Source organism: Archocentrus centrarchus, chromosome 13 (genome assembly GCF_007364275.1).
Source record: "Archocentrus centrarchus isolate MPI-CPG fArcCen1 chromosome 13, fArcCen1, whole genome shotgun sequence".
Classification (NCBI taxonomy): Eukaryota; Metazoa; Chordata; class Actinopteri; order Cichliformes; family Cichlidae; genus Archocentrus; species Archocentrus centrarchus.
Genome location: NC_044358.1, coordinates 35,753,450 through 35,776,861, shown reverse-complemented (window position 1 = coordinate 35,776,861; position 23,412 = coordinate 35,753,450). Strand labels below are relative to the sequence as shown.

The 23,412-nt window shown below is 39.0% G+C and overlaps 1 protein-coding gene across 2 annotated transcripts; it reads right to left on the bottom strand.

Moving 5' to 3' along the window:
• Positions 1 to 863: 863 nt before the first annotated feature.
• On the bottom strand, positions 864 to 22,896 carry LOC115790597 (beta-galactosidase-1-like protein 2). Of its 2 annotated transcripts, XM_030744429.1 has the most exons (19): positions 22,472 to 22,896; positions 20,179 to 20,364; positions 19,934 to 20,002; positions 19,494 to 19,589; positions 18,085 to 18,193; positions 17,422 to 17,514; positions 17,162 to 17,243; positions 15,300 to 15,364; positions 14,888 to 14,972; positions 11,059 to 11,202; positions 10,152 to 10,232; positions 8,408 to 8,514; positions 6,973 to 7,119; positions 6,644 to 6,715; positions 6,200 to 6,278; positions 5,954 to 6,041; positions 3,537 to 3,651; positions 2,589 to 2,705; positions 864 to 1,303 (listed from the first exon to the last, which is right to left on the bottom strand). In XM_030744429.1, exons 1-19 carry the CDS (start codon positions 22,573 to 22,575, stop codon positions 1,220 to 1,222), a joined length of 1,923 nt encoding a protein of 640 aa, XP_030600289.1. In that variant the 5' UTR covers positions 22,576 to 22,896; the 3' UTR covers positions 864 to 1,219. The 2 variants fall into 2 exon arrangements, with proteins under 2 accessions (XP_030600289.1, XP_030600290.1); XM_030744430.1 differs by lacking the exon at positions 11,059 to 11,202.
• Between the last annotated feature and the right edge of the window lie 516 nt (positions 22,897 to 23,412).

Sequence of the window (23,412 nt, the reverse complement as noted above, 5' to 3'; positions counted from 1 at the left end):
TTAAAGAGCATAACCCTCTGAGGGTTTTTCAAAGGCACAATACACTTTTACACACAAACACACACACAGTCCTCCCTTTTCCTCATCTCCACTATCATCTTCCAGCCTCATGTGATTCACATTTTATGCATGTGACTCTTAAGGTTGTTTATTTGCCACAGCAATTCTGTCTCAGAGAAAGATGTTAGTTGAATCCAGATAAATAAATCACTGAGAAGAACCTCACCTGGCCCCGGGTATTGTGTCCACTGGATGTCTTTATACTGTGTGTTGTATTGCATGTAATTTTTTCCCTCAGAGTGAACACTTGTGGGCTGCAGGTCTGCATCAAATGACCCAAAGTTTTGCTTAGTGTCAGATTTTAAGTTTCAGGCTACTGTTATTGTAACCAGTGCATATCATGCCACTATATAAAATGGTTTTAGCAAACTTTGTCTCTATACATCTTCCTTGTGTCACCAGCTATTTGTAAATCCATTACTTAATAGCAACTATGAAGTGTTAGATTTAATGCCTCAGGTTGCCAAATTCATGTTTAAATAACCTAGTTAAGTAAACTAGCAGGAAACTAAAATTGTGCAGCCAGTTCCTGAATGGAAACCCAATGACCTACCCATACTGATTGACTTCAGTGTCAGTCTTCAAAGAAAATAACTGATGGTAACCAGACACACAGCAGACAGCTTTTCATTAAAAAAAAAAATAAAAAATCAAACCAGTTTGCGTGCTTGATTTTTCTGCAGAAGCACACAGCATACCATCAGAAGGCACATTTCAAAAGCAAACAGTCAATAAATAAAGCAATTCAAAGGCTTCCTCAGCCTTGGTTACTGACACAGGGGTCAAACAACACTTTATTCACATATTGTTTTTATATAGCCTGGATGCAACCAATAAATTAAGTCTTTCAGAGGAAGAACATTAATTATAATCAAGTTAATTCTCTTTCCATCTCTTGATCTCCAATTATATTTAAGGACCGGTTAAAAGAAGGTAAGGAAAATTAATTAAAAAAAATTAAAGAAATAAACACAGTCAGTAAAGAAAGAGTGGTGTGAGGAAGTTGGTCATGTTCACCAACATGTTGGGTTTGAGTGCCTTTGAATTTGCAGCAAGCCATTTGTGCCCAAGTAGAGGCGGCTCACAGCAGTCGTGTCCTCCCACGCTATCCTCCCATCATCCCCCTCCTCTCTTCATCAACTCCTCCCTCTGGTCCTCACTAGACATCAACAGTCATGCCATAGTCTGGGCTGCTGGCAAACTGGATCTTACCATCCATTTCCTGCTCTTCAAACACCATGACCTGTGAGAAGTTACAAAAATAATAAATGTTTGCATAGACATATATAAAACTTAGCACAAAAAGTAAGGAAATTTGTGTTTGTATTCCTTTGTTGTAAAAATGCTTATTGGCAATAAATCTTATACTGTGGGAAAGCAACTCTTGACTTGATTGGCAGCAAGTTTTTTCACGGGCACAACCCACATACTCAACTCTGCTGCTCAACCCACAAATGTCCTTACAAATGTGGCACAGGGAAATAAACAGGCTGTCCAACTGTATAAGATTTATTGCAAAGAAGCATTGTTACAACAAAGAAGTTTATCAACCAAGCACAAATTTCCTCATTTTGTGCCAAGTTTATAAATACCAGCTTATCTGAGGTCATGAAAGGACAGAGAGTGTGGGTGCTTGAGAACTAATGTCAATATATGCACACTATGAGAGTAGGGAAAAATAATAATTAAACTTGCAGAGTTGAGAAATATGGAAGACTGCAAACTGTGACTCTTGACCCATGATCATTTTTTTTGCCATATTAATGGGGATCAGTATTAGTCAATAATTCCAAATGTTTGGAAAAACATAAAATATGCACAATGTGTGTATATATTTTGAGAATCTCTCATTATGAACTATCCATTATGAACTGTGGAAAAGAGTTATTAAAACTGATGAGAAGGACCTAAAAAAAACAATGTACAGAATTAAAAAAAAAAGAAAAATCAGCATAGAGTAGATGTTAGCTACAACTTGCTAGTATCAGGTTTTTTCTTTTTTGTTTCAGACCAGTTTCTAGAGATGGTGTTGTGGGGAAAATCCCAGTAGATTGCCTGCTGAAATACTCAGACCAGCCCGTTTGCCACCAACAACCATGAAATCACTTAAATCACCTTTCTTTTCCATTCTGATGCTCGGTTTCAAATGCAGCAGGTCATCTTGACTATGTCTACACGCCTCAATGCACTGAATTGCTGCCATGTGATTGGTTGATTAGATATTTGAATTAATGATGAGTTGAACAGGTGTACCTAACAAAGTGGTAAGTGAGTGTATCTTGTACCAAGAAGTTCAAACATTTTTCTTGCATTAAAAATGACAATACACATCAAAATGTTCCGAACCTGCAAACTTAACAAGTTATTGTACCAGAATAAAGTAAAATATCCCAATAAAAAGTCCAAAACTGTGCTAGAGTCAGGGCTGCAAGTCTAGTTGAGCCCACTGCAGCTAAAATGTGCAAAACAATTCACTAAGCAGATCTTCTAAAGGATGAGCACACATGTTTATGGATAAGACACATTACCTGGTTGTCCCCCTTGTGAAGCCAGGGACCCGGGACATAGAGAGTTTGCTGAGGACCAATGGACCAGTAACGACCCAAATTCTTGCCATTGATGAACACAACTCCTTTGCCCCAGCCCTGTGAACACAACCACTTACTGTTTGCAGTGCTTAAGGACATTAAAATACCAAACAAGCATGTTCCTGACTACCAGCAGTATATGTCATGTTGAGTTAATCATGCCTTACTGCACAAAAACTGAACCTCCTTTTCTCCTAAAAACCTTTTTAGAAATTGTTCAATCTCACAAACAGAGCAAAGAAATATTACAGTGTAAATTTACCCAGTGAATTATAAATGAGCCTGCACTCAATCAAGCTGCTGAGAGCCATTTATCTGGGCATGTTTTACAGATGTGTATCAAGTATGAATTAAAGACTAATTCATTCAATCAACATTTATTACAGTAATTACTAAACCAAAAGTCAAAGCCAATTATCACCCCCCCCCCCCCCCAAAAAAATGAATTCAGTGAAAAACTGACCTCCTAACAGATGTCTGCCCTATACTGAATTTCTAGCTTGATGTCAAAATTCAAAACAGATCTAACAGAGGAGAGATCTGTCTGTCTGTGTGTGTGTGTGTGTGTGTGTGTGTGTGTGTGTGTGTCTCTGTAAGACATGTTTATGTTGTTGACCTCTTTTGACTAAATGAAGACTTCAGCTGATTTATATATTATCTGGCATACATTTAAACATTTAAAATACATATTAATGTGGGTAGGACAGGGCAGATAGGCCTTCACAGCTTGTATCCAGGTAAATTATCAATTACTGTGATTTCTGTTATCTAGAAGAATCAAAACTTGAAATTCATACAAAATATTTGTGTCAAATAAAACAAACAGTCATTTCTAATGATGCTTTTCCATTTTGTCCAATGGTGAAATTAACTGGCTATCCCACTCACAGGCAGTTTGATAAAGGTGTCTCGAGGTGAGCCATTCACATAGAATTTGGCCCGGAAAAACCCTGGAAAAGAGGGCTGCTGGCGCATAGATAACCAGTGGGCTGAACTCTCAAGTCTGTAAAGATCGAATAAAAAGTACAAATGTCAGTTATCTTGCTAAAAAAAAAGAAAAAAAATCCATCATTCTTGACTTTTAACAGGCCTGTTTGTCAGCCAGCAGCATATTGTGTCCTTCATACAATATTTATTTTCCTAGCAGTGGAGTATGCAGATGTACGTATTTGCAAAAAAAAACAAAAAAAAACAAAAAGAGAGTGTAAGTAAATTCTAAAGGTTACTATGATATAAAACCAAAATTCCTTCCCTGGGTAAGAATCTGCATTCATCGGTACAATGCTTCAGGACTTGACATTTTCAGAATGCTGCTGAGGTTAAAGAAATTTAACTTTGAACCTATACAGTGAGAAACACACTATATTTAGAATTTAAATTTTACTGGGCAAAAATGCAGACATTAACAAACTGACAGAGTGACCCTGGTGTTCATTATCAACGAGAAATAAAAAGTTGTACCGTGTGGGCTACAACATATGAGAAATATGGCTGTATGGGGGGAGGCCATTCTAATAATGCAATATGGAAACATCATGAGCAAAAAGCATTTGTGTCTTGGGGTGTGCCCGGTCCTGCAAAATGACCTTCTAATGTTTGACTGTAGTGCTGTGCTGTGCTTCCATGTATAGAAATTACCAGACCCGATGACCATTATGGGATTGATGGCACATTTATGACCCCCCACCATGTTTAGTATGCAACTGAAGTGTTTTGCTTGTAAGGCAGGTTATGGCATTAAATAACTGTAAGGAGATCCGTTTCTTTAACAAGGTGTACATATATGCTCATTCAGCAGGGCTACTAATCTATCCAGATAAGGCTGATGCAAATTTAACACATGCTGCTGCCTATCTTCCTAAAATTAGATAAAGGTGTTACATCATGTTCTAGCCAGAGGCTCCACTGGGTACAACCTTTGAGATGCATTTAAAAACAAAACTTTACAAATGGCAGAGTGATGTACTACAGTACTGTGCAAAAGTCTTGACTCACCCCTTATTTCTTTATATAATAGCCCTCTAGGCTTTCTGAAGGTCTTTCAAAATTTGTCTTTGGACATTGGCTGCTTTTTCACTTATATTCAGTCCAGTCCTTGTACCGGACCATATTCAGAGGAATGTTTTAATATTTGTTAAGCCACCTAACACAGACAGATAAATCATTTAAGGATAAAAACACAGTGTATTGTGTCAACACCTACCAGACAATTTAGCAAAGAATCAATTTCAAATTGTATGTGGCCATTTGATACTAGAAACCTAAAACACATCATTTGTTCCAATTTCTTTAGTTGACTCCATGAAAAATACCAAAAATAACAGTTTAACAGGTATAAAATAGTATTTTTGCACCATCGAGGTGATGCTCAAACAGATATTAGCTGAAAACTTGGCATATCGCAGAATGGTGTGCAGTCCCTAAAAGAAGACTGAGGAAACTGGACTTTCCTCAAATCTTTGGCAATATATAGAGAAGAAGTCAGGAGAGAGGTACAAAGGTGAGTGTCTACAGCCACCTGTAAAACACAGTGGAGGCTCTGTCATGGTTTGGCACTGCATTTCAGCCAATGCTGTTAGGGATCTTATCAAAATAATAAGATAGAAAAGCACCATCAGCTTTGATCCAGCAGCATGACAATGATCCCAAACACACTGCCAATGCAGTAAAAGCATACCCAGGTGAAAAACATACGATCAAACACTATCAGTCCTGGATCGGCCTCCCCAGAGCCCGGACCTCAGTATTATTGAAGCAGTGTGGGATCATCTTAACAGAGACCAGTACAAAAGGCAGCCAACATCCAAAGAAGAGCTTTGAACGTCCTTCAGGAAGCTTGGAGAATTATTCCTGAAGACTACTTAAAGAAACTACAACATATGATGAATAAAGATAGTCATAACAAATACTGACTTTCAATTTCATTAGAATTGTCCAAACTCAGTTGTTGCACCCATTTCCCAAGCAAAATGCAAAGAAATGAGGGGTATCCCAAGACTTTTGCATAGCACTGTACTTTTGTCCAAATGTACTGACATTTGTTTGTATGTTCAACACATATGGAATGCATAAACTGGTTACCCTGGGGCACTGTAATGGCGTAATAACTGACTCACACTTATAAGTGAAGATGCTTTGAGATACTGGATGAAAAGGGTGTGCTTTGTTTTGTTCGTTTTGCCATTATCTTCCCATCGTAAGGACTGCGATAAGCAGGAATATTACCAAATGGATCGGATAAGAAAAGGCAAGTTTAAATACAGAGAAACAGAAACGTTGGTGGATAATAACTGAAAGACACAAACCTGTTTACAAAGGCAGGCTTCATATCCACACTGTGAATAATGAAGTCTCGGAGGAGTTGCTTGTTTAGCAGAATATCTCCAACAAGCCCTGAAAGGTGAGTCAAAACTGCTTTCAGTTGCTTTATGGATCTTAAAACAATGTTAATGAGTTTCTCGCAGGGTCTCGATTGATAAAAAGGATCTCTTGGCAAGACTTGTGCTGACTGAAATTTCTACAAAGCCATCTGCTTGTCAAACTGCTCGTACCTTTGCGCTGTTCATCCAGGGTTTTCCCATAATTCACTCTTCCACAGTTCTCCACCAGTATGCTCAGAGTTCTTCTTCCCTTCAGTGGGGAAATACATAAAACATTAAGGGGCATTAATAGAAAAACAGCAATATAGCACACACACACACACACAAAAAAAGAAGGTAAAAAAAAAATCCATTCAGCTGTTTTGATTTTAGCAACTCATCAAGGCTGATGTGTGCCTACAGTTTTCTGTAAGGCTGAAGGTGACTCTCTCGTCTGTTAGGATAAACAGTTTGAAAATTTGCTGTTGGCTTAATACTGGGACCTTGCTGCCAAAAACATCCAGCGGCATCCCCCCCGAAGCTTTCACATGCTGCATGCTGTTAAATGTTTACAGCTTTATTCTTTTCAAACAGCAGACTGGGTCAAAATCTCACACGCAAGGACAGACAAGTTACCTTCCCATCAGGTACGGCAAGTTCTTGCACCGTATAGTCGAAAACACCTACAAAATGTTTATCCACAAAAACCTAAAGAAAAAAAAAGAAAAAGGAATACTGAACAAAGATGTATTTATCTTTAACTGCATTGAACTTTTCTTGAAAACTGTCCACTAATAACAGACCAAATGGTCACAGCCTCAACTTGCACTCCACAAGTACACTGATCGGAGGTGCGATTTCTAACAAGCAGATTGCAGCTTTCTACGACCAAATGTTCTCACAAAGAGACGCTTAAAGGTCTGACTGTGGATGCACCATGTATGTGTCTGTCTTCCTGTCCTTACCAGAGCTCTGTCTCGGACACTGTTCTGTGAATTAAGAGCTCCGCCACTGGTGATGGTGGTCTCATAGAGAGTGTACCCATATGACTGACCGTTGTTATTGTTGACAGGGAGATTCTCCATGTTCACTGGCCTCTCTGACTTGAAAGGCTACAAGACATACAAAGACAGATACTTTAACATACAGCATATATTATAATGTATGTCAGAAATTCATATTTTTTTTCTATATTTTGAAATACAGCATAAGAGTTCCTGTATTTTCTGTATAAAGCTTTCCTATCTGCTGTTCTTTTTATTCAGTGACAATTCCTTACCCTTGCTAGATGCATTATGCACCTTTTGCAAAACAAGCACTCCTTGCTACGACACGATTAACCACATACCTCCAAACACACAGATACGATATCAAACTCAGACAACCCACTCAGTGGCTCTGAAGCCGCTGAAGAGAAAACATGTTTTTTTAAACAAGGGCGTGTGGCTGGACAGGGGCAAAGTAATTGCCGTCTCACAGGGAAGCAAATTATTGCGATGGGGAGTGAATAATTAATGTTGTAAGCAACTGCCAGACCTGCTACATCTGGTTTGAATATAAATGCCAGTGAAGAACAAGGTGTAAATGGCTAAATTAGACTGGTAGACATGAAAATAAGCAGAAATGACAACACCACCCTAAAAGGTTGGCCGGTGTTTAAATCGTAATTGTTTTTTTCCTCTTTTTTTTTTGTGTGTGTCGCATTCAGTCTTTTATTTCCACAACAATCTCTCCACTCATAAAGCTGCGCACAGCTGATTACTGCTGGTCCCTGAGCAGGCCACCGGTGTAGTTAGGAGAAAATGTCTTGCTCGAAGCAGTGTTGTTCATTCTCTCATTCAGACTTTTCAGTTGGTCCAGAATAGCAATTCAACAATGTTTAGAAGCATTTAAAATTAGTTGGGACACATGCCATGTGTGATAATGCTTTATTTTAGGATAATGGGAAAAAAAAAAAAAATACTCGAGTAAATATGCATGAGGAGGTGATGCATTTTAAAGACGCATCTAAAGAAACCCCAAAGCGCACAGATGATTAATGCTACAACCTACGGCTAAGCTGGGATTGTTTCTATTATTTGCAAAGCATAGCTAGAAAAGTTAACAAATGATGGTGTCTGGTAGTTGTCAGATTTATTTGATCATTTAGCCATTGGAGAAACTGATGTCAATGCAAATGTAGCAGAGCACATGAATGCACTTTTGAAGTAGCACAAAGGTTGCACGCACACTTAATAGTAAATTTTTCTTTGAGCTTTGTTGAATTTCTTATGTATTCTGTCTGTAAACATCCTTGCAGCTTTGCTACACTGCGCAGATGAGCATTGCTTCATGAGACGGCGTTATTGTTTATTAATGAGTGCTTCTTATTTTGGCACTCGTGCTGCAGCTGTAGCTTACCTTGTCAGTTAAACGCAGACTGTCCCACAGAGACATGTGCTGCTGGATGACAGCAGGTTGGTATGCTCTCTGCTCATGAACAGAGGGCGGTTCAGGGAGAGGCTGAGCTGCAAAAACAAGGCGGAAAAATAAGCATAGCCTGCAGTTTGTCTCTCTGCCCTTATCCTATATTCAACATTAGGAGTTCTATTCTTTAGGGAGATTTTGTAATTATTAAAAGGAGTTTGTCTATGTGTCAAAATAAAAAAAAGGCAACAAATGAAATGAAAAGTTTAAAGTCTCTCCAAAGATATTAACAAGTTAGTGGATCCCCTCACTGAAGTGGACAAGGGTTTTGGTTTTTCCCATTAATTTGTCACCCATTAAGTACATGTTTTGGGTACTGCTGCCACCAAAAGAAAAAAAACAAAAAAACAAGACGTGTTACATCTGGCATGCAAACACTATAGAAATGTACAAAAAGCTAGTGGACACCCTCGTGGAGTATTAAACCACACTCTCTCAGAAGTCTTCCATTGTCCAGCCTTCAGATCCCATCCCTGAGAAACAGCCTCCTTGGGTAAGCCACATGAAGTCCACACCAGCATTGAGTTTGTATTTCAGTTTACAGTCCCTTTACGATGATTACCAGTGGTTGCCCATACCCTCTAACAGCTTTTAAAGGCGTTAAAGCACACAGAGACACCAGGAGTCCCTCTGGAAAAGGTTTCACAGCATTTTCTCACCAAGTGGTGGCAGCTGGAATAACCAACACCTTTTTTCTAAATATCTCCCTTCACTGCCTCAGCAGCAGATCAAATCTAACATAAGACGACTGAAAACACATTTTGACATCATCTACACATTTAAGGCCGGCGATTTAAATAATTAAATGTACTGTTCTGTAATATAAATACGCGAGTAGCCGTCAGATTGTCAGTGGGTGATGCACAAAATTAATAATTTGAGCTTTAAGTTAAACAGGTCACATTACTAGCAGCACATATACTGCAAGTGCACAGGAACACAGCCGACAGAAAATATAATCATAGGCCTATTTCAAGAGCCACGACTAGACCTTTGACAGTTCAGGCTGTCAAAGGTAACGCCAAAACAACGCCTCAGGGTAATGAGCAACTGACACAATGTACATGATTTGACCACCAAACAATTATAAAATATGAAGTTGATCTAATTAAGAAATTAGGTCATGTGTTTGCAGTTGCCGAGAAAACACACAAAGCAGTCTCAGACTCTCGTATCCAGGCCACTGCTCATGTTCAGCAGACTACAAAAACATAAGGATGAATCACGCACAGGCAGCCTTTCAAACTATCTTCAATCACCAGAGCGTCGAGCAAATTATTAGTTTGTTGTGCTGGATTCGGTCCCAGATTGCCGAAAGCTAGCCATAGCCACAGAACACTTGAGACTCCTGCCCCCAACCACAAAACCCTTGTTTTACAAATAGGGGAAAAGTGCCTAACCAATAAATGTGACAGAAGGCCGAGTATGTAATTTTGAAAATGAGCAATAATTGAGGGTCATTGACTTGGACAGAATTCTGCCACACATGCACAAACACATACACGCACGCACCCGCATGTAATCCGTGTTTGTAATCACATGCAAAGTGATCCTGCTTTAGCAAACAGAGAACGGACTCTACAAGGAGAATTTACTTAAGAGGGTGATGAAAGGAAAAAGGAGAGAAAGAGAGACAAAAGATCTGAGGCCCATCTCGCCAGCAACACACAACACTCACTGTGGTAGTGGCTGAATAAATTCCTCAGAAGATGGTACTTGGTGGTGTAATCCCCAGCCTCGGATAATGGAGCATCGTAATCTGAAAGATAATGCACTATCAGAACATAGGCTCAGGAGGCAGAGAGAGGCAGGGATGTCTCTTACTGTGGCAGATGCTTTCACTGTGCCCCCCTATCAAACATCTTGAGACAGCAGCGGGCCGAGACATATTGCGGTTTATCTTGACAGAAAATGGAGGCTTTGTGAGGCAAAAAAGGTAAAAGACATTCAGGGAAGTAAACACAAGTCTGAGGGCTGCTGAAGGTCAGAGGTGGCCTTGCCTACTGTGAAGCTTGTTTTCAGAATTCTCCTCCTTTCTGAAGAACAAGGTCATTATGATGTTAAGTACCCTAGAGGAGGATATAAAACCCATTGTACCATCTTTAATTTACATTCCCGTGTATTTTATTAGGTAATGAATGCATTTGTGTGCTCTGCATATTCAAGTTTCAAGACAGATGCTGCTGAGTAGGGATAGCACCACCTACAGATGTCTGAAATCACCTAATCATATTTTTTATCTGCCTAACCAGTTCACATTTGTTTCGACGCTACAAGCAGAGACAATCAGACTCCGTTTCAAACGAGTTATTGTCCACACGATGCATGCAAATTTCAGCCTATTGTTGTGCAAAATCTGTGGGCTTTGATAAGTGCCACTAATTATGAATATGTGCCTGGCTACTAAAATGCAATTGTGTGTTGAATCCTTGTGGCAGCGACAAGTTGAACGCTGAACAGTCAGCTATGTATAACCTAATTTTCCTCCCAGCTCTAGCGGAGAATTTTGTTTATTCAAATATCAGGAATTACTGGCCAGTGTGCTTTCGAAGCCCATGAAGCAGAAACAGATTTGTTCCACATACCGTAGCTTGTTACCATGGGTGTAGATGCAGGCAGTCTAACAGCAAAGGCCCCACTCATGAAGCCAAAATTTGTACCCCCGTGGAACATGTAAAGGTTGATGGACATGCCCAGCTTAAGGATTTCTGTCACCACAGGTATCATATCTGTCAAAAACAAACGCAAAAAACTAAATAACGCACATAAAAAGTGTTTAATTTAGCTAAAAATTTCCCATATGATCAGTAAATAAATGAGGGAATAGCAAGCAGGACATTAAGTCACAAAAGAGAAAGAAAAATGTACATAGGCTCAGATTTAATGAGGTAGAGCTGCTGTTTTAATACCCCTATTGCTCTCAGTGTCAGTTCAACTGAAACATAAACTGCAAATCCTATTACAAGAAACTATAATTTATTATGGGACAATGCTCACACCCCAAAATGCCCTATTTTCTTGCACAAATAAGCTTCAGATATTTTGTAATGAACGCAGCTAAGAAGGTAATTAAGAATTTAAATTGAATTTTAGTAGTGTAACTGGCCTGAGTTTAATGATTGCAATCAAGGGCGTTAGCCTTTGTGAATAACAATTGGCCCGGGTGATTGACAGAGCCAGACTCGGTCGGTTTCATGGTGGCAGAACTCACTGTGACCAACTGCTGGGTGTGCTGCAGTCTGCAGAGCACTGAACTGTCAAGGACATGAATCCCCTTTGAATATTTCAGTGTTCATTTCATTGCTGTGACAGTTTCTGCATGGTGAGGGGGGTTTTCTTCTCTCCCATTTTCCTTTTCAGAACATTTTTTTGTTAAGATGCGGATGGCTGCTAGGAATGACAAGAGTAAAAAGGACGCTTGAGGCACTGCACTCTTTTCAAGAAATAAGATGTTTCCGAGAGCACTCAGGATGGTGATACCAGGGTGTCTGACTGCCATTAATCTTTACAATTGTCAAATAGGTGCTATCATTTACGTCATGACTCTGCATTCGACTAAAAATATTACACGCACGGCAGCAGCATGTGGAGCATGTTATATAGCTGATATGTGGGACATAATGTAGAGTGCATACGGTAGTGTAGAAATAGACACTGGATCTTTTACATGAATACTGCACTTGGACTTTTTATGCTTTTAGGGCCAATACCTAGAGCCAGCACAAGGTGATCACCCTTAAATAGTTTATATGTGTGCCTGATGTGCAACTGAAATAAAAAGTGGATTAAATAATTATTCAGAAACAGCTGATATGCCAACAGCTGATTTTAAAACTCTAATTTTTAAAAATAATTTTCAAGCAAAAAATGCTAAACAAGTGACTTCTTAGGTTAAAAGGTATGGAGATTGTTTTACACAACCCTATTTTCAAAAAAAGGTAGTATACTGTGTAAAATATAAAGCCCAACTGATATAGGATTTTTAAGACGATACTGATAAAGATATTTGGTGATTTAAAAATCTCATATATTGGCCGATCTTTTTTTCTTTCAGGTACGCAAAACATGAACAGATTTCCCTAACATTTGTTATGTGTAATTATTTATGAGTCCTTACTAAGATAATATGCTAATACTTATTATCATAATAAGTCAGGGATTACTCCTGTATGCTCTAATTGGCTCTGCTCAGATCACCTGGTTGTTGTGATTGTGGCGTTCCAAACGTGTGCTGCCAACAAGAAAGATACAGAGTGCTGATACAGACAAAAATAACAACATCAACACTCATAACATGGTCGAATGGTGTTTCTCCCGTGTCTCCTTTACTTTTTAATTTTGACATATCAGCCATTATAAATGCTGATACTCTGTGCACTGGCAAATAGCCAATATCAGCTGATAATATTGGCCAGCTGATATATCGGTCAGGCTCAGGTAAAATATACTGTAAATGAAAATAAAATATATTGTCTATATGGTCAGTAATGGAGTCTTGACACTTTAATTTCTCAAAAACAAATTCATCAGAATAACTATTTCCAATTCAAACTGTTTCTATTTTTTATATTACATTTAAAATAAATAACTAAATTGTTATTACTATGCTTTTCATGTGTTTAAAAATAAACAAAAAAAAACAATTGTAGAATTTTACTTATAAAATTTTTAGAGACTGTAACTGCAATCATATCTTTGTTAACAAGAAGACACCATGGGTCACATATTGTATCATGTCACATTAATCTCTGATTTTGTAATCTTGAAATAATAAATGTTACTTGCTCTTGAGCAGGCAGATATCACATCAAACATGCATCAAGTGATTTCTTGTATAATTTTGCTGAAATTTTATTGCAGCAACTCAAAATGGTACTCAGTAGTTTGTATGGCCCCTCAGTGCTTGTATGCATGCCTGACAATGTTGGGGCGTTCTCCTAATGAGATGATGGATGCTGTCCTGAGATATCTCCTCCCAAATCTTGACCAGGGCATCACTGAGGTCACTGCTGGAGGTCATTTTGTAGGGCTCTGGCAGTGCTCATCCTGTTCCTTCTTGCACAAAAGAGCAGATACTAGTTCTGTTGATGGATTAAGGACCTTCTGTAACCTGTCCAGCTCTCCTAGAGTAACCGCCTGTCTCCTGGAATCTCCTCCATGCTCTTGAGACTGTGCTGGGAGACACAACAGACCTGACAATGGCACATATTGATGTGCCATCCTGAAGGAGTTTGACTACCTGTGCAACCTCTGTAGAGTCCAGATATCACCTCATGCTACCAGTAGTGACACTATCCAAAATGTAAAACTAGAGAAGAAACAGTCAAAAAAAGAAAAGAGGAGTGAAAAATGTCAGTGGCCTCCACCTGTAAAACCATTCCTGTTTGGGGGTTGTATCATTGTTGCCCCTCTAGCACACCTGTTGTTAATTTCATTAACACCAAAGGAACTGAAACTGATTAACAACCCTCCCTGCAACTTAACTGACCAGATCAGTCTCCCAGAAGGTTAACTGACCTGATGCTATATTCTGGTTTTAAAAAAGTGTTCCTTTATTTTTTTATTTTTTTGAGAAGTGAATATATAAATAATCAGTGGGAAATCTCATAATGATATCTTCCCATCAACGGGAATGTAGCACAGGAATGAGGAATGCTATTGATAGTGACTTTGTGTATATGTGAGGCTGCAGGAAAAAAGGTGGATGTGGATACACGGGAGATGGGATGGCTAACTCCTCCACCTGAGTTCAATGACAATCAATGGAGCATATCTTTGAACAATCCTGCAATTCAGAGGATGGCACACAGCCTCTGGTTAGTGATACTTGGCTCACAATCCACCAAGCATTAAAACTATATAAATCTCTAACAAAGCCATCAAACAAGTAAGAAATGACCATATGTTAAGCTGTACACCCCAGCTGCACTGTACGCTCAGCACCTTCTTTAAAGAAACATGGAGTTAGAGACTGTCTTATACTCAGCCTGAAGAAAGATACAACTCCCATGGCAGCATGCTTGTCCTTACCCAGTCTTTCCCCTGGCACAGACACTGTTTTATTCTCAGCTAAAAGGTTTGTCTTAAGCCTTTTTTACCCTAAGGCACTGCGACTCTGTCTTACTCTCAAGACAGGCTGTTTTACTTTTAACTGATTTTGTAGTAGCTTGCAGCACAAAACCTGTCTTACTACCATCTCAAATTATCCAGCACTATCGACCCACTGTACATAAAAGGAAAAAAAAAAAAGAAAAAAGTTTCACCCACAACAAAGAATCCATCAGCAGAAATCCTATCTTACCCTCAGGTGAACCCTGTCTTACACTCATCATAGATCCTGTATCTCTCTATAAGAAAACCAAGAAAACACTTTTTCAATTTTTAACCTTTTTTTAAACATAAAGTATGTCTTACCCTCAGCTGCGAAAACATGATGGAGATCCCCCCAGAGATCAAACCAGCCAGACCAGTACTCCATCACCATTTTAGGTTTCTGAGGCTAGTGGAAGAAAAAAAACATTTTAGTGTCACTACTGAACAGTTTTGAAAGCGAAGCAAAGCAACCGATGGGTCTGAGCAGCCTTTCAAATCCTTGAATGCTCAACAGTTTCAGTTCAATTTACATGTATTGTCTAATTCTTTAAGAGAGCAATGCTAATGAAGCATATTATATATATATATATATATATATATATATATATATATATATATATATATATATATATATATATATATATATATATATATATATATATATAAGCAGATATAACTCCAAAATCAATCAACATGAATTGAACAAATTTTGTGGCACACAAGTAAGACTGACTTGTATTTCATCTAGATACTTGATTTCTTCTGGGTTCAGTTTCTGAAAATTTATGGTTTCCAGTGCTGCAAAGAGGAAAAACAAAACAAAAACACATGTTAAATAACAAACCACTCTTTAGATATTAGTCATTCCAACATGCACTGAAAGTGTCAGAATAAAACTAAATTATCCTTTAGTTGGTAAAGATATGAAAGGCAGGAAATTGTTCTGAAGTAAGATTTTTAAGAACATTCAGTACTGTGCAAAGATCCTGAGCTTAGCACTAACTGAAACTCAAGAGATGAACGAGTGTTGTTTGTACACATAACAGACAACTTAGCAAAGAACCCATTTTAAATTATATCTTTAGGCATTTTATTACTAGCAGCCTGTTGTAAAAACACATCGATGACAACTGTCAAAGACAGTATAGTCTGACAGGCATAAAACAGCATTATTGCACCAACAAGGAGCCTCCCAGAGAACAATGATTCGAAAACTTGGCATATCTCGGCATGGAGTGCAGTGCGTCCTTAAAAATTTTAAGGAACCTGGACATGTGAAGGACAAAAGATGTGGCAGGCCTAAAAAACTATCTACAGCAGTATCTGAAAGTCATGCCCTTAAGAAAGTCATAAAAATCCAGCATAGACCTGAAACAGAACCTGAGAGATGAATCTAGACCAGGGGTGCCCACACTTTTTCAGCTCGCGAGCTACACGCAAAGCTAGCATGGATAAATGCACATGTGTAGGGTGGTAACGAAATGGATGGATGACAGTTCATCAATCATCTTCTACTTCGTTTAATGCCGTGCAATCTACATTTTCCCCCCAACTACACTGGGGGTGCCATGCGATCTACCTGCACGTCTCTTGCGATCAACCAGTAGATCGCGATCGACGTATCGGGCACCCCTGATCTAGACCTTCAGCTGATCCAGCTACTGTTCACTGAAGCCTCATCAAAAATGGCCTCAGTGGAAGGGTGGCTGACAAGAAGCCATTCTTTAGGAAAGGAAACAGGGAGAAAAAGCTGAGGTGTGCTAAATTACACAAGAACAGAATCAGTCATGGATTGGCCTCCCCAGAGCCCAGACTTAAACATTATTGAAGCAGTGTGGGATCATCTTGACAGAGAACAGAACAAAAGGCAGAAACATCCAAAGAAGAGATTTGAATGTCCTTCAAGAAGATAAGAAGCTTGGAGAACTATTCCTGGACACTTAAAATAAATTACAAGAAAGCTGCCTAAGAGTCTGTGAGAGGATGTGCTGAAGAATAAATGTGGTAATAACACATATTGAATTTTAAGCTCATTAGACTTGTACAAACTCTGTGTTTGTCTTGTAAAATGTATTTCATTTATGTTTGCAAGTTTCAATAAATCACTGCATTTCTAATTGTCCCCAGTAAAATGCAAAGAACTGAGAGGTGGCTCAAGACTTTCACACAGTACTGTATGAAAAATGATGCATTTAAATATTTTAGTGATTCCCAGTGGAAGGTTCATTATTACATACCCTGGTGAACGCTGTTCTTTAATTATATGAATGCTACACATGGGCATATATTAGTAATAATAAGTATCGATCAAAATGCTATATCACTGTAGACAAGACCAACCTTTAAAATAATGGTTGCTCATTAATTAAAGTGCATTAAAACCGTAAATGTGTTAAAGAACAACTTTATACTATAACACAAGACCCTCTGCATCTAAAACTTGGTTCTGAATTGCAGTTGTGTGACACTGGCCTGCCATTGGTTCACTGTGCATCAAAACAAGATATGCCACCCAACATATTGTAGCATGTGTGTGTGTGATTGATTGGCCATTTGTCTATACACCAGCTTGTCTGTCAGCCTATCTGACAATACCTCCTTTGACTCCTCCGAGCTTTAGCCCATCCTTGTTGTCTGAGGTGAGAAGCAGCTCTGTGATGCCCCTTGACAATAGTGCCTGCAAAGATATGGGGGTATTATAGAGGAAACTAAACAAAACAGAAAATATATTTTTGAAATTATATATTTTTTTCATAAGAAAAAAAGGGAAAGCAAATAAAGTAAGGGGAAAGCAAAGTAATTAAGTACAAACGTATTGATGAACTACCAGTTACGGGAACAACTGTGCTCCTTACCTCCTTGATGAAGGGCATGTAATTTTCATCCATTGCATAGGAACCATATTCATTCTCCACTTGAACTGCTATAATCGGGCCACCCTTGGAGTACTGTGCAGCAATTAGCCAACATACAGAGGATATATATATATATATATATATTAGGGCTTGACACAAGTTCTTTCTCATTCCTATCTTCAATACAGTTAAAATGGAAAAACATTGTGAAATGGAAATTTGAGTGTTCAGTGATGCATGGCGTTGATAAAAAAAAAAAAAAAAAAAAAGGCTTTGAAGACACAAGATAAGCAACTCAAGTGTGTCTGTAACCACTGTAAGAACTGCTAAAACTGTTTACCATAAGCTTAATAGCAGCTGGGTCCCACACAGTATTTCAGGAGGTCGTAATGAAAATATTGAAGTAGGTTATAAAAGTGTTATCATCCAACAATTGTTGTATCACACTTGAGTTATGATTGCTTTTCAAATTGCATGCTTGCTGAATTTAAAAGACAATCAATTAACTCTGTATCTGACATCTGTTTTGTTATTTCTCTTACACCATAATACTTTGCTCTAAGTCAATTTTCTCCCCCCTCATATCTAAGCACGTTTCAGTTATGACGGTTAGAACCTATTAGTAACCTATTAGAACCTTTTAGTAAATTAAAATAAAACTACCTGATGTGGGACGACTTTCTTTATGAGCTGATCAAAGAAGGAGTTGACTGCATCAGTGAATCCAGAGTAGGTTGTTCTCAGTTTCATCTGCGGATCTCGCAGTAGCCAACTGAAAAGAAACACCAGCACGATCACACAAGTCCACCAACTTATCCTAAGAATGACTGCCATGGAATATGAAGCAGAGGCAGTCATGCTTTAGTGTGCGTCTGCCTCTCTCTGCTTTGACAGTTATCAAACAATTACCTAAGCCTCATATTCCCAGATGGAAAACACTACTTTAAAAATACTACCTTATTCCAGTCTTTTGCTGCCAACAATTACCCGATTATCTTCCTGAATCTATCGTGATTACAGAAGTAAATCAATTCATCCTTTCAGGGAGATGTGCCTGTCGGGTTTAATTATGGTTTTCTCCAGTACCTCTCTAAAAGTCTGGTAGTAGTCCTTAATGACTTTCATTTGAGTAACAGCAGTGGTTAACTTACATGATGTACTGTATATTGCTGTCTATTCTTAAAACTCATTTCTTTCCAAAAGCTGCTGAAACTGGTCAAAATTGGCACACTTAAAAAACTCATGAATAATTTCTTATATTAATTAAACTTAAGAATTTTGCCCTCAGCAAACGGACCACTTGATAACGGATAACCTCCATGAAAAATGTACAGTTCTGTGCAAAAGTCTTGAGCCACCCCTCTTTATATTTTAGGAAAATGGGAAACAGGAGCAGCAATTCATTTAAACATGCACAAACATTCATGGACATCCAGTTAAGAATGGCTTCTTAACAGCCACCCTTCCACTGAGACCATTCCTGGTGAGGCTAATAGTTCTTTGGAAATCACCTTATTGATGCAAAAATACAGTCACACTGTGTTAACGAACAGTGGCCTTTTTCATAGGTTCAGCTAAAAAAATGGGAACAAATTATGTTTTTCCAACAGGCTGCTAGTAACAAAAATACAATTTAAAATTCTGTTGTGGGTGGACACAACCCTGGTTCATCCCTTGAGTTAGGTGTATTTTTAATGTTTGAATGATTTATAGGTCAGGGTTAAGTGGCTTAACAAACAAACATTCTTCTGAAAATGGTCAGGTACAAGGACTGCACTGAAAATCAAAGTGAAAAAGCAGCCAATGTCCAAAGAAAAACTTTATAAGACTTAGAGAAAGCCTGGAGAACAACTGCTCAAGAGCAAACGTCTGGCTCTTTGGAGGCAAAATATAAAGAAAGGAGAGGTGAGTCAAGACTTTTGCACAGCACTGTATTTGCAATCAAGTTAAACTGCTTAGCAACCTATGAGCTGCTTTAAACAATAGATTCCATAGTATCTAATGCTGCAAGGCACTTTAGAGAAAGATGTATATACACAGTAACACTTGACTGCATGTCTAAAATCTCTAACCTGGGGAGTCCTCCTAAGTCCCACTCAGCACAGATGTATGGCCCCGGTCGCAGAATTACCCACAGGCCCAAGCTGGCTGCAAGCCGGAGGTAGGCTCTAGGAAAGGGATGTAAAATGAGCTGTCAGTTGGGTCCATTTATTATCAATATAGTCAATAAAGTTATTTAAATGCATATTTTTTACACTCTAAAATATTTTGCTTAATCTTCATCGTAGTCTTCTTTGAAAACAAGAAGCACATATAATGAGCCAATGACATAATTAATCAATCACTGACACAGAAACTTCACTAATTGATTAAAAACATTTCTTAAAGGTTAAACCTCAGCTGTATCCAATTACTCCAGGCTGGCAAACTAAACTCTTTCGCAATGCAACAGTGCCACCTGCAGGAGATCCTCTGAATCCCCTGCAAGCCTTTCCTTTCCTTCAGTTCTTACTCTAAATCGAGCTGATCTTCAAACTTGAACACCCCTCGCTCCAGCTCATGCAGGTTCCATGGCACGTATCTGAAAGAAGAAAAACCTTTTTTAAGTGTCCGTGTGCACATTTAGTATTTCAGTGACAAACTCTTTCAGCAGCAATACTTATTTATACTTATTTGATCCTTTTCCAGTAAATCGACTATCTGACACTGCTGCTCTCATATGAAGTCGGAGAGGTTTGAGTTGTAGTGGGCGCTTACGTAGTGAGAGTATTAAGGCCACAGGCCTTCATCTTCAGCAGTCGGTCCTCCCAGTAAGCTCTTGGGACACGGAAATAATGAATGGAGCCTCCCAAGATGTGGAAGGGTTTTCTCTCCAGGGTGAACTGAGAAGAGTTGGCTCTCAGGCCCTCTACACGGTTCATTCTTTTTGCTTCAGGGTGGTTCCTAAGAGGCACAATTGTAAAACTGTAAAAGAACTCACTGAACAAGAAAAAAATAAAAGCCAAGAAGACACTTTTTTTCCCCTCCACGCTAAGCATTTACACCCAGTTGCAACTGTGCAGAAATCTCCTTCAATGAAGCACGGATAAAATGTAGCGTGTATGGTCGTTGCTCCTTTGCATATCTTATCACGGTGAGCATCAAAGTGAAGCCACACCTTTGGGTCAATGATTAGCGTGCGCACTATACTGGCAATGTGTCTTTTTGTCATCTTGCAATAATCTGTCATGGCTGATCGTGTGTTTGAGTTTAAGTTGTGATCACCAAGTGATTCACGACACAGATCTCCCCCATTTGTGTTTTACTACCTCATCAGCCTCCAAAAAAAGTTGCATTGCTGTGTAAAACAGAAAAAAACTTTTTTTTTTACATTATTTAAACCTTATATTTAATTAAAAATTAGTATAACAGTAACACATGAAGTAATGAAAGTGAGCAACTGCTTGTGTTTTGTTTTGAAAAGTACTTGCTCTTGATTTTGATGCCACAAACATGTCCCTGTCACATGCTGCATCCTCACCACTTCTTTTAGTAACTTAGTATTTGGCAACTGGGGAGAGCAGTTGCTTTAGTTTTGAAGGTCTTGCTTGATATAACATTTTAGCTGCCAAACAGTTTATGTTCTAATTTGTCAGACTTTTAATTTCATAATGTGTTGAATGCTTTCACTGGATGGCAGGATTTTAACTGCCGAGTCATGCTGCTGTAATACACAGTACATGTGGCTTGGCATAATCATTTTGAAAATAAGGCTTTCCCTGATAAATACACTAAATTGTCAAAAGTATTTGCTCGTCTGCCTTCACACATGTGAACTTGAGTGAAATCACATTCTTAATCCATAGGGTTTAATATGTTGGCCCACCCTTTGCAGCTATAAAGGGTGGGTCAACATCACCCGTTATAACTGCAGGTGTAGGAGTGTGTATGGGAATTTTTGGCCACTTTTCCACAAGCGCATTTTGATTGGATACGAAGTCCTGGCTCACAGTCTCCACTCTAATTCATCCCAAAGGTGTTCTGTTGGGTTGAGGTCAGGACTCTGTGCAGGCCAGTCGAGTTCTTCCCCACCAAAACATGCACATCCATGTCTTCATGGACCTTGCTTTGTGCACTGGTGTGTAGTCATGCTGGAACAGGAAGGGCCCATCCCAAAACTGTGCACACACAGTTGGGAGCATGAAATTGTCCAAAATGTTTGGCAACTGCCAAACCCAGACTCGTCCAACAGGTTGCCACAAAGAAGCGTGATTCATCACTCCTGCAGTCTGCTTTACACCACTGCATCCGACGCTTTGCACTGCGCTTGGTGATGTAAGGCTTAGATGCAGCTGCTCGGCCATGGAAACCCATTCCATGAAGCTCTCTGTCCCTGCGCTAATCTGAAGGCCACTGAAGCGACTGACTGCAGGAAGTTGGCGACCTGTTTGTTATGCACTAATGCAAATACTGACCCCGCTCTGTGAGTTTAGTGGCCTACCACTTTGTGGCTGAGTTGCTGTCATTCCCAATCGTTTCCACTTTGTTATAATACCACAAATATTTGACTATGCGATATTTAGTACGAAGAAATTTTATGACTGAACTTATTGCACAGGTGGCATCGATCACGGTACCACGCTGGAATTCGCTGAGCTCCCATTCTTTCACAAACGTAGAAACAGTCTGCATGCCTAGGTGCTTGATTTTATACACCTGTGGCCGTGGAAGTGAGTGGAACACCTGAATTCAATGATTTGGATGGGTGAATGATTACTTTTGACAAAATAGTGTGTGGGTGGGAAAACTGGATCAGTCAAAGAAAAGTAGCTCGTGTGTCCACAAGTTAGCAGGTGAACCAGACACGCGCTCACAGGTATCATGGTTGCTTTCCGTGTTTCAAAGCTGGATCCACAGCTCAAGTTTACGGACCGATACTTCAAGCATGGGGCGGGATCCGTGCAGCTAAACCATAACTGCAGTGGGCGGGGTGGTCTTCGAGTGACCATAACGCTTAATAATAGTTAGAGACTGGTAAAGACGATGCTGTCTGAGTGTGTGTGTGTCTTACCTTGAAAACCGATATGCAATTATTCCTGCGGCAGCGATGCAAAGCAGAAGAAAGTATCGTTGCTTCAGGGACAGACGAACACCAAACACTGAAGAACTTTCCATTGGCAATAACAACACATTAGCGACTGCACGCTGCTTCACTTGCGTTAAAGCATTTTAAAAACCCATGTTTCCACAGTTTAGTCGTCTTCTGAGTCTTCTTCTTCCAGCCTGTAACCTGACAGGAACTGTGTGCTAACCTAATTCGTGAAACCTGTGAAGAATTACATGATAACGCCAGCATTCCCACTTCCGGATTAAGGAATAAAGACCAGTCTATGAGTAAAGTTGTTTCTTATTTTACTAACAAATACGGCTCCTAATTTTCATAAGAGGCGGGCGCTCGTGTCCGAAAACTACTATATCCCGACTACTGCCCATGAACTTAGGGACCGTCACAGAGTTACGCTGCTCAGTAAAAACGGAGAACATAAGCGCAACACTGTAAACCTGTTCAATAATTCACTAAATGACAGAATATTAAAGTTTTATTCTTATTATTATAGAAATTGGAAGTGAGGTACTTCTCCAGCACCTTTATTATAAATAGATTAAAAATCTCCCATAGTGGCATGGGGGCAGTTAAATTTCTAGAGTGCTTTTTTAATGAGGTGCAAAAAGTATTTGTGATAAAACAGGCAAATAAGGAAAAAGGGGGCTGTTCATAATTTTCAACATTTTCTCTTTCTCACTTTGCTGATTAATAGCTTAAAGTACAGAAAGTATAAGAGCAGATCACTTTCTGAAACATATGTTTCATGTTTCACATGTCTGAAAGGCAGTGTGGAAATACTGCTATGAAATGGCATTATTAAAAAAAAATCATAATTCCAGCATTTAGAACTATACACACCTGCAGTAAGTCCAGCCGTTAGCTTTAAAGTTTTCCAGGTGCTGATC

What these genes read in the sequence shown, in the direction of transcription:
- LOC115790597 (XM_030744429.1), bottom strand. Translation starts at nt 22,575, where the DNA reads ATGGAAAGTTCTTCAGTGTTTGGTGTTCGTCTGTCCCTGAAGCAACGA. An exon ending in GAAGATCAGCTCGATTTAGA is followed by an intron (nt 19,590 to 19,933) that starts GTAAGAACTGAA and finishes TCCCTTTCCTAG; the next exon opens with AGCCTACCTCCGGCTTGCAG. An exon ending in GTCTGCGTTTAACTGACAAG is followed by an intron (nt 7,120 to 8,407) that starts GTAAGCTACAGC and finishes TATGTCTTGTAG; the next exon opens with CCTTTCAAGTCAGAGAGGCC.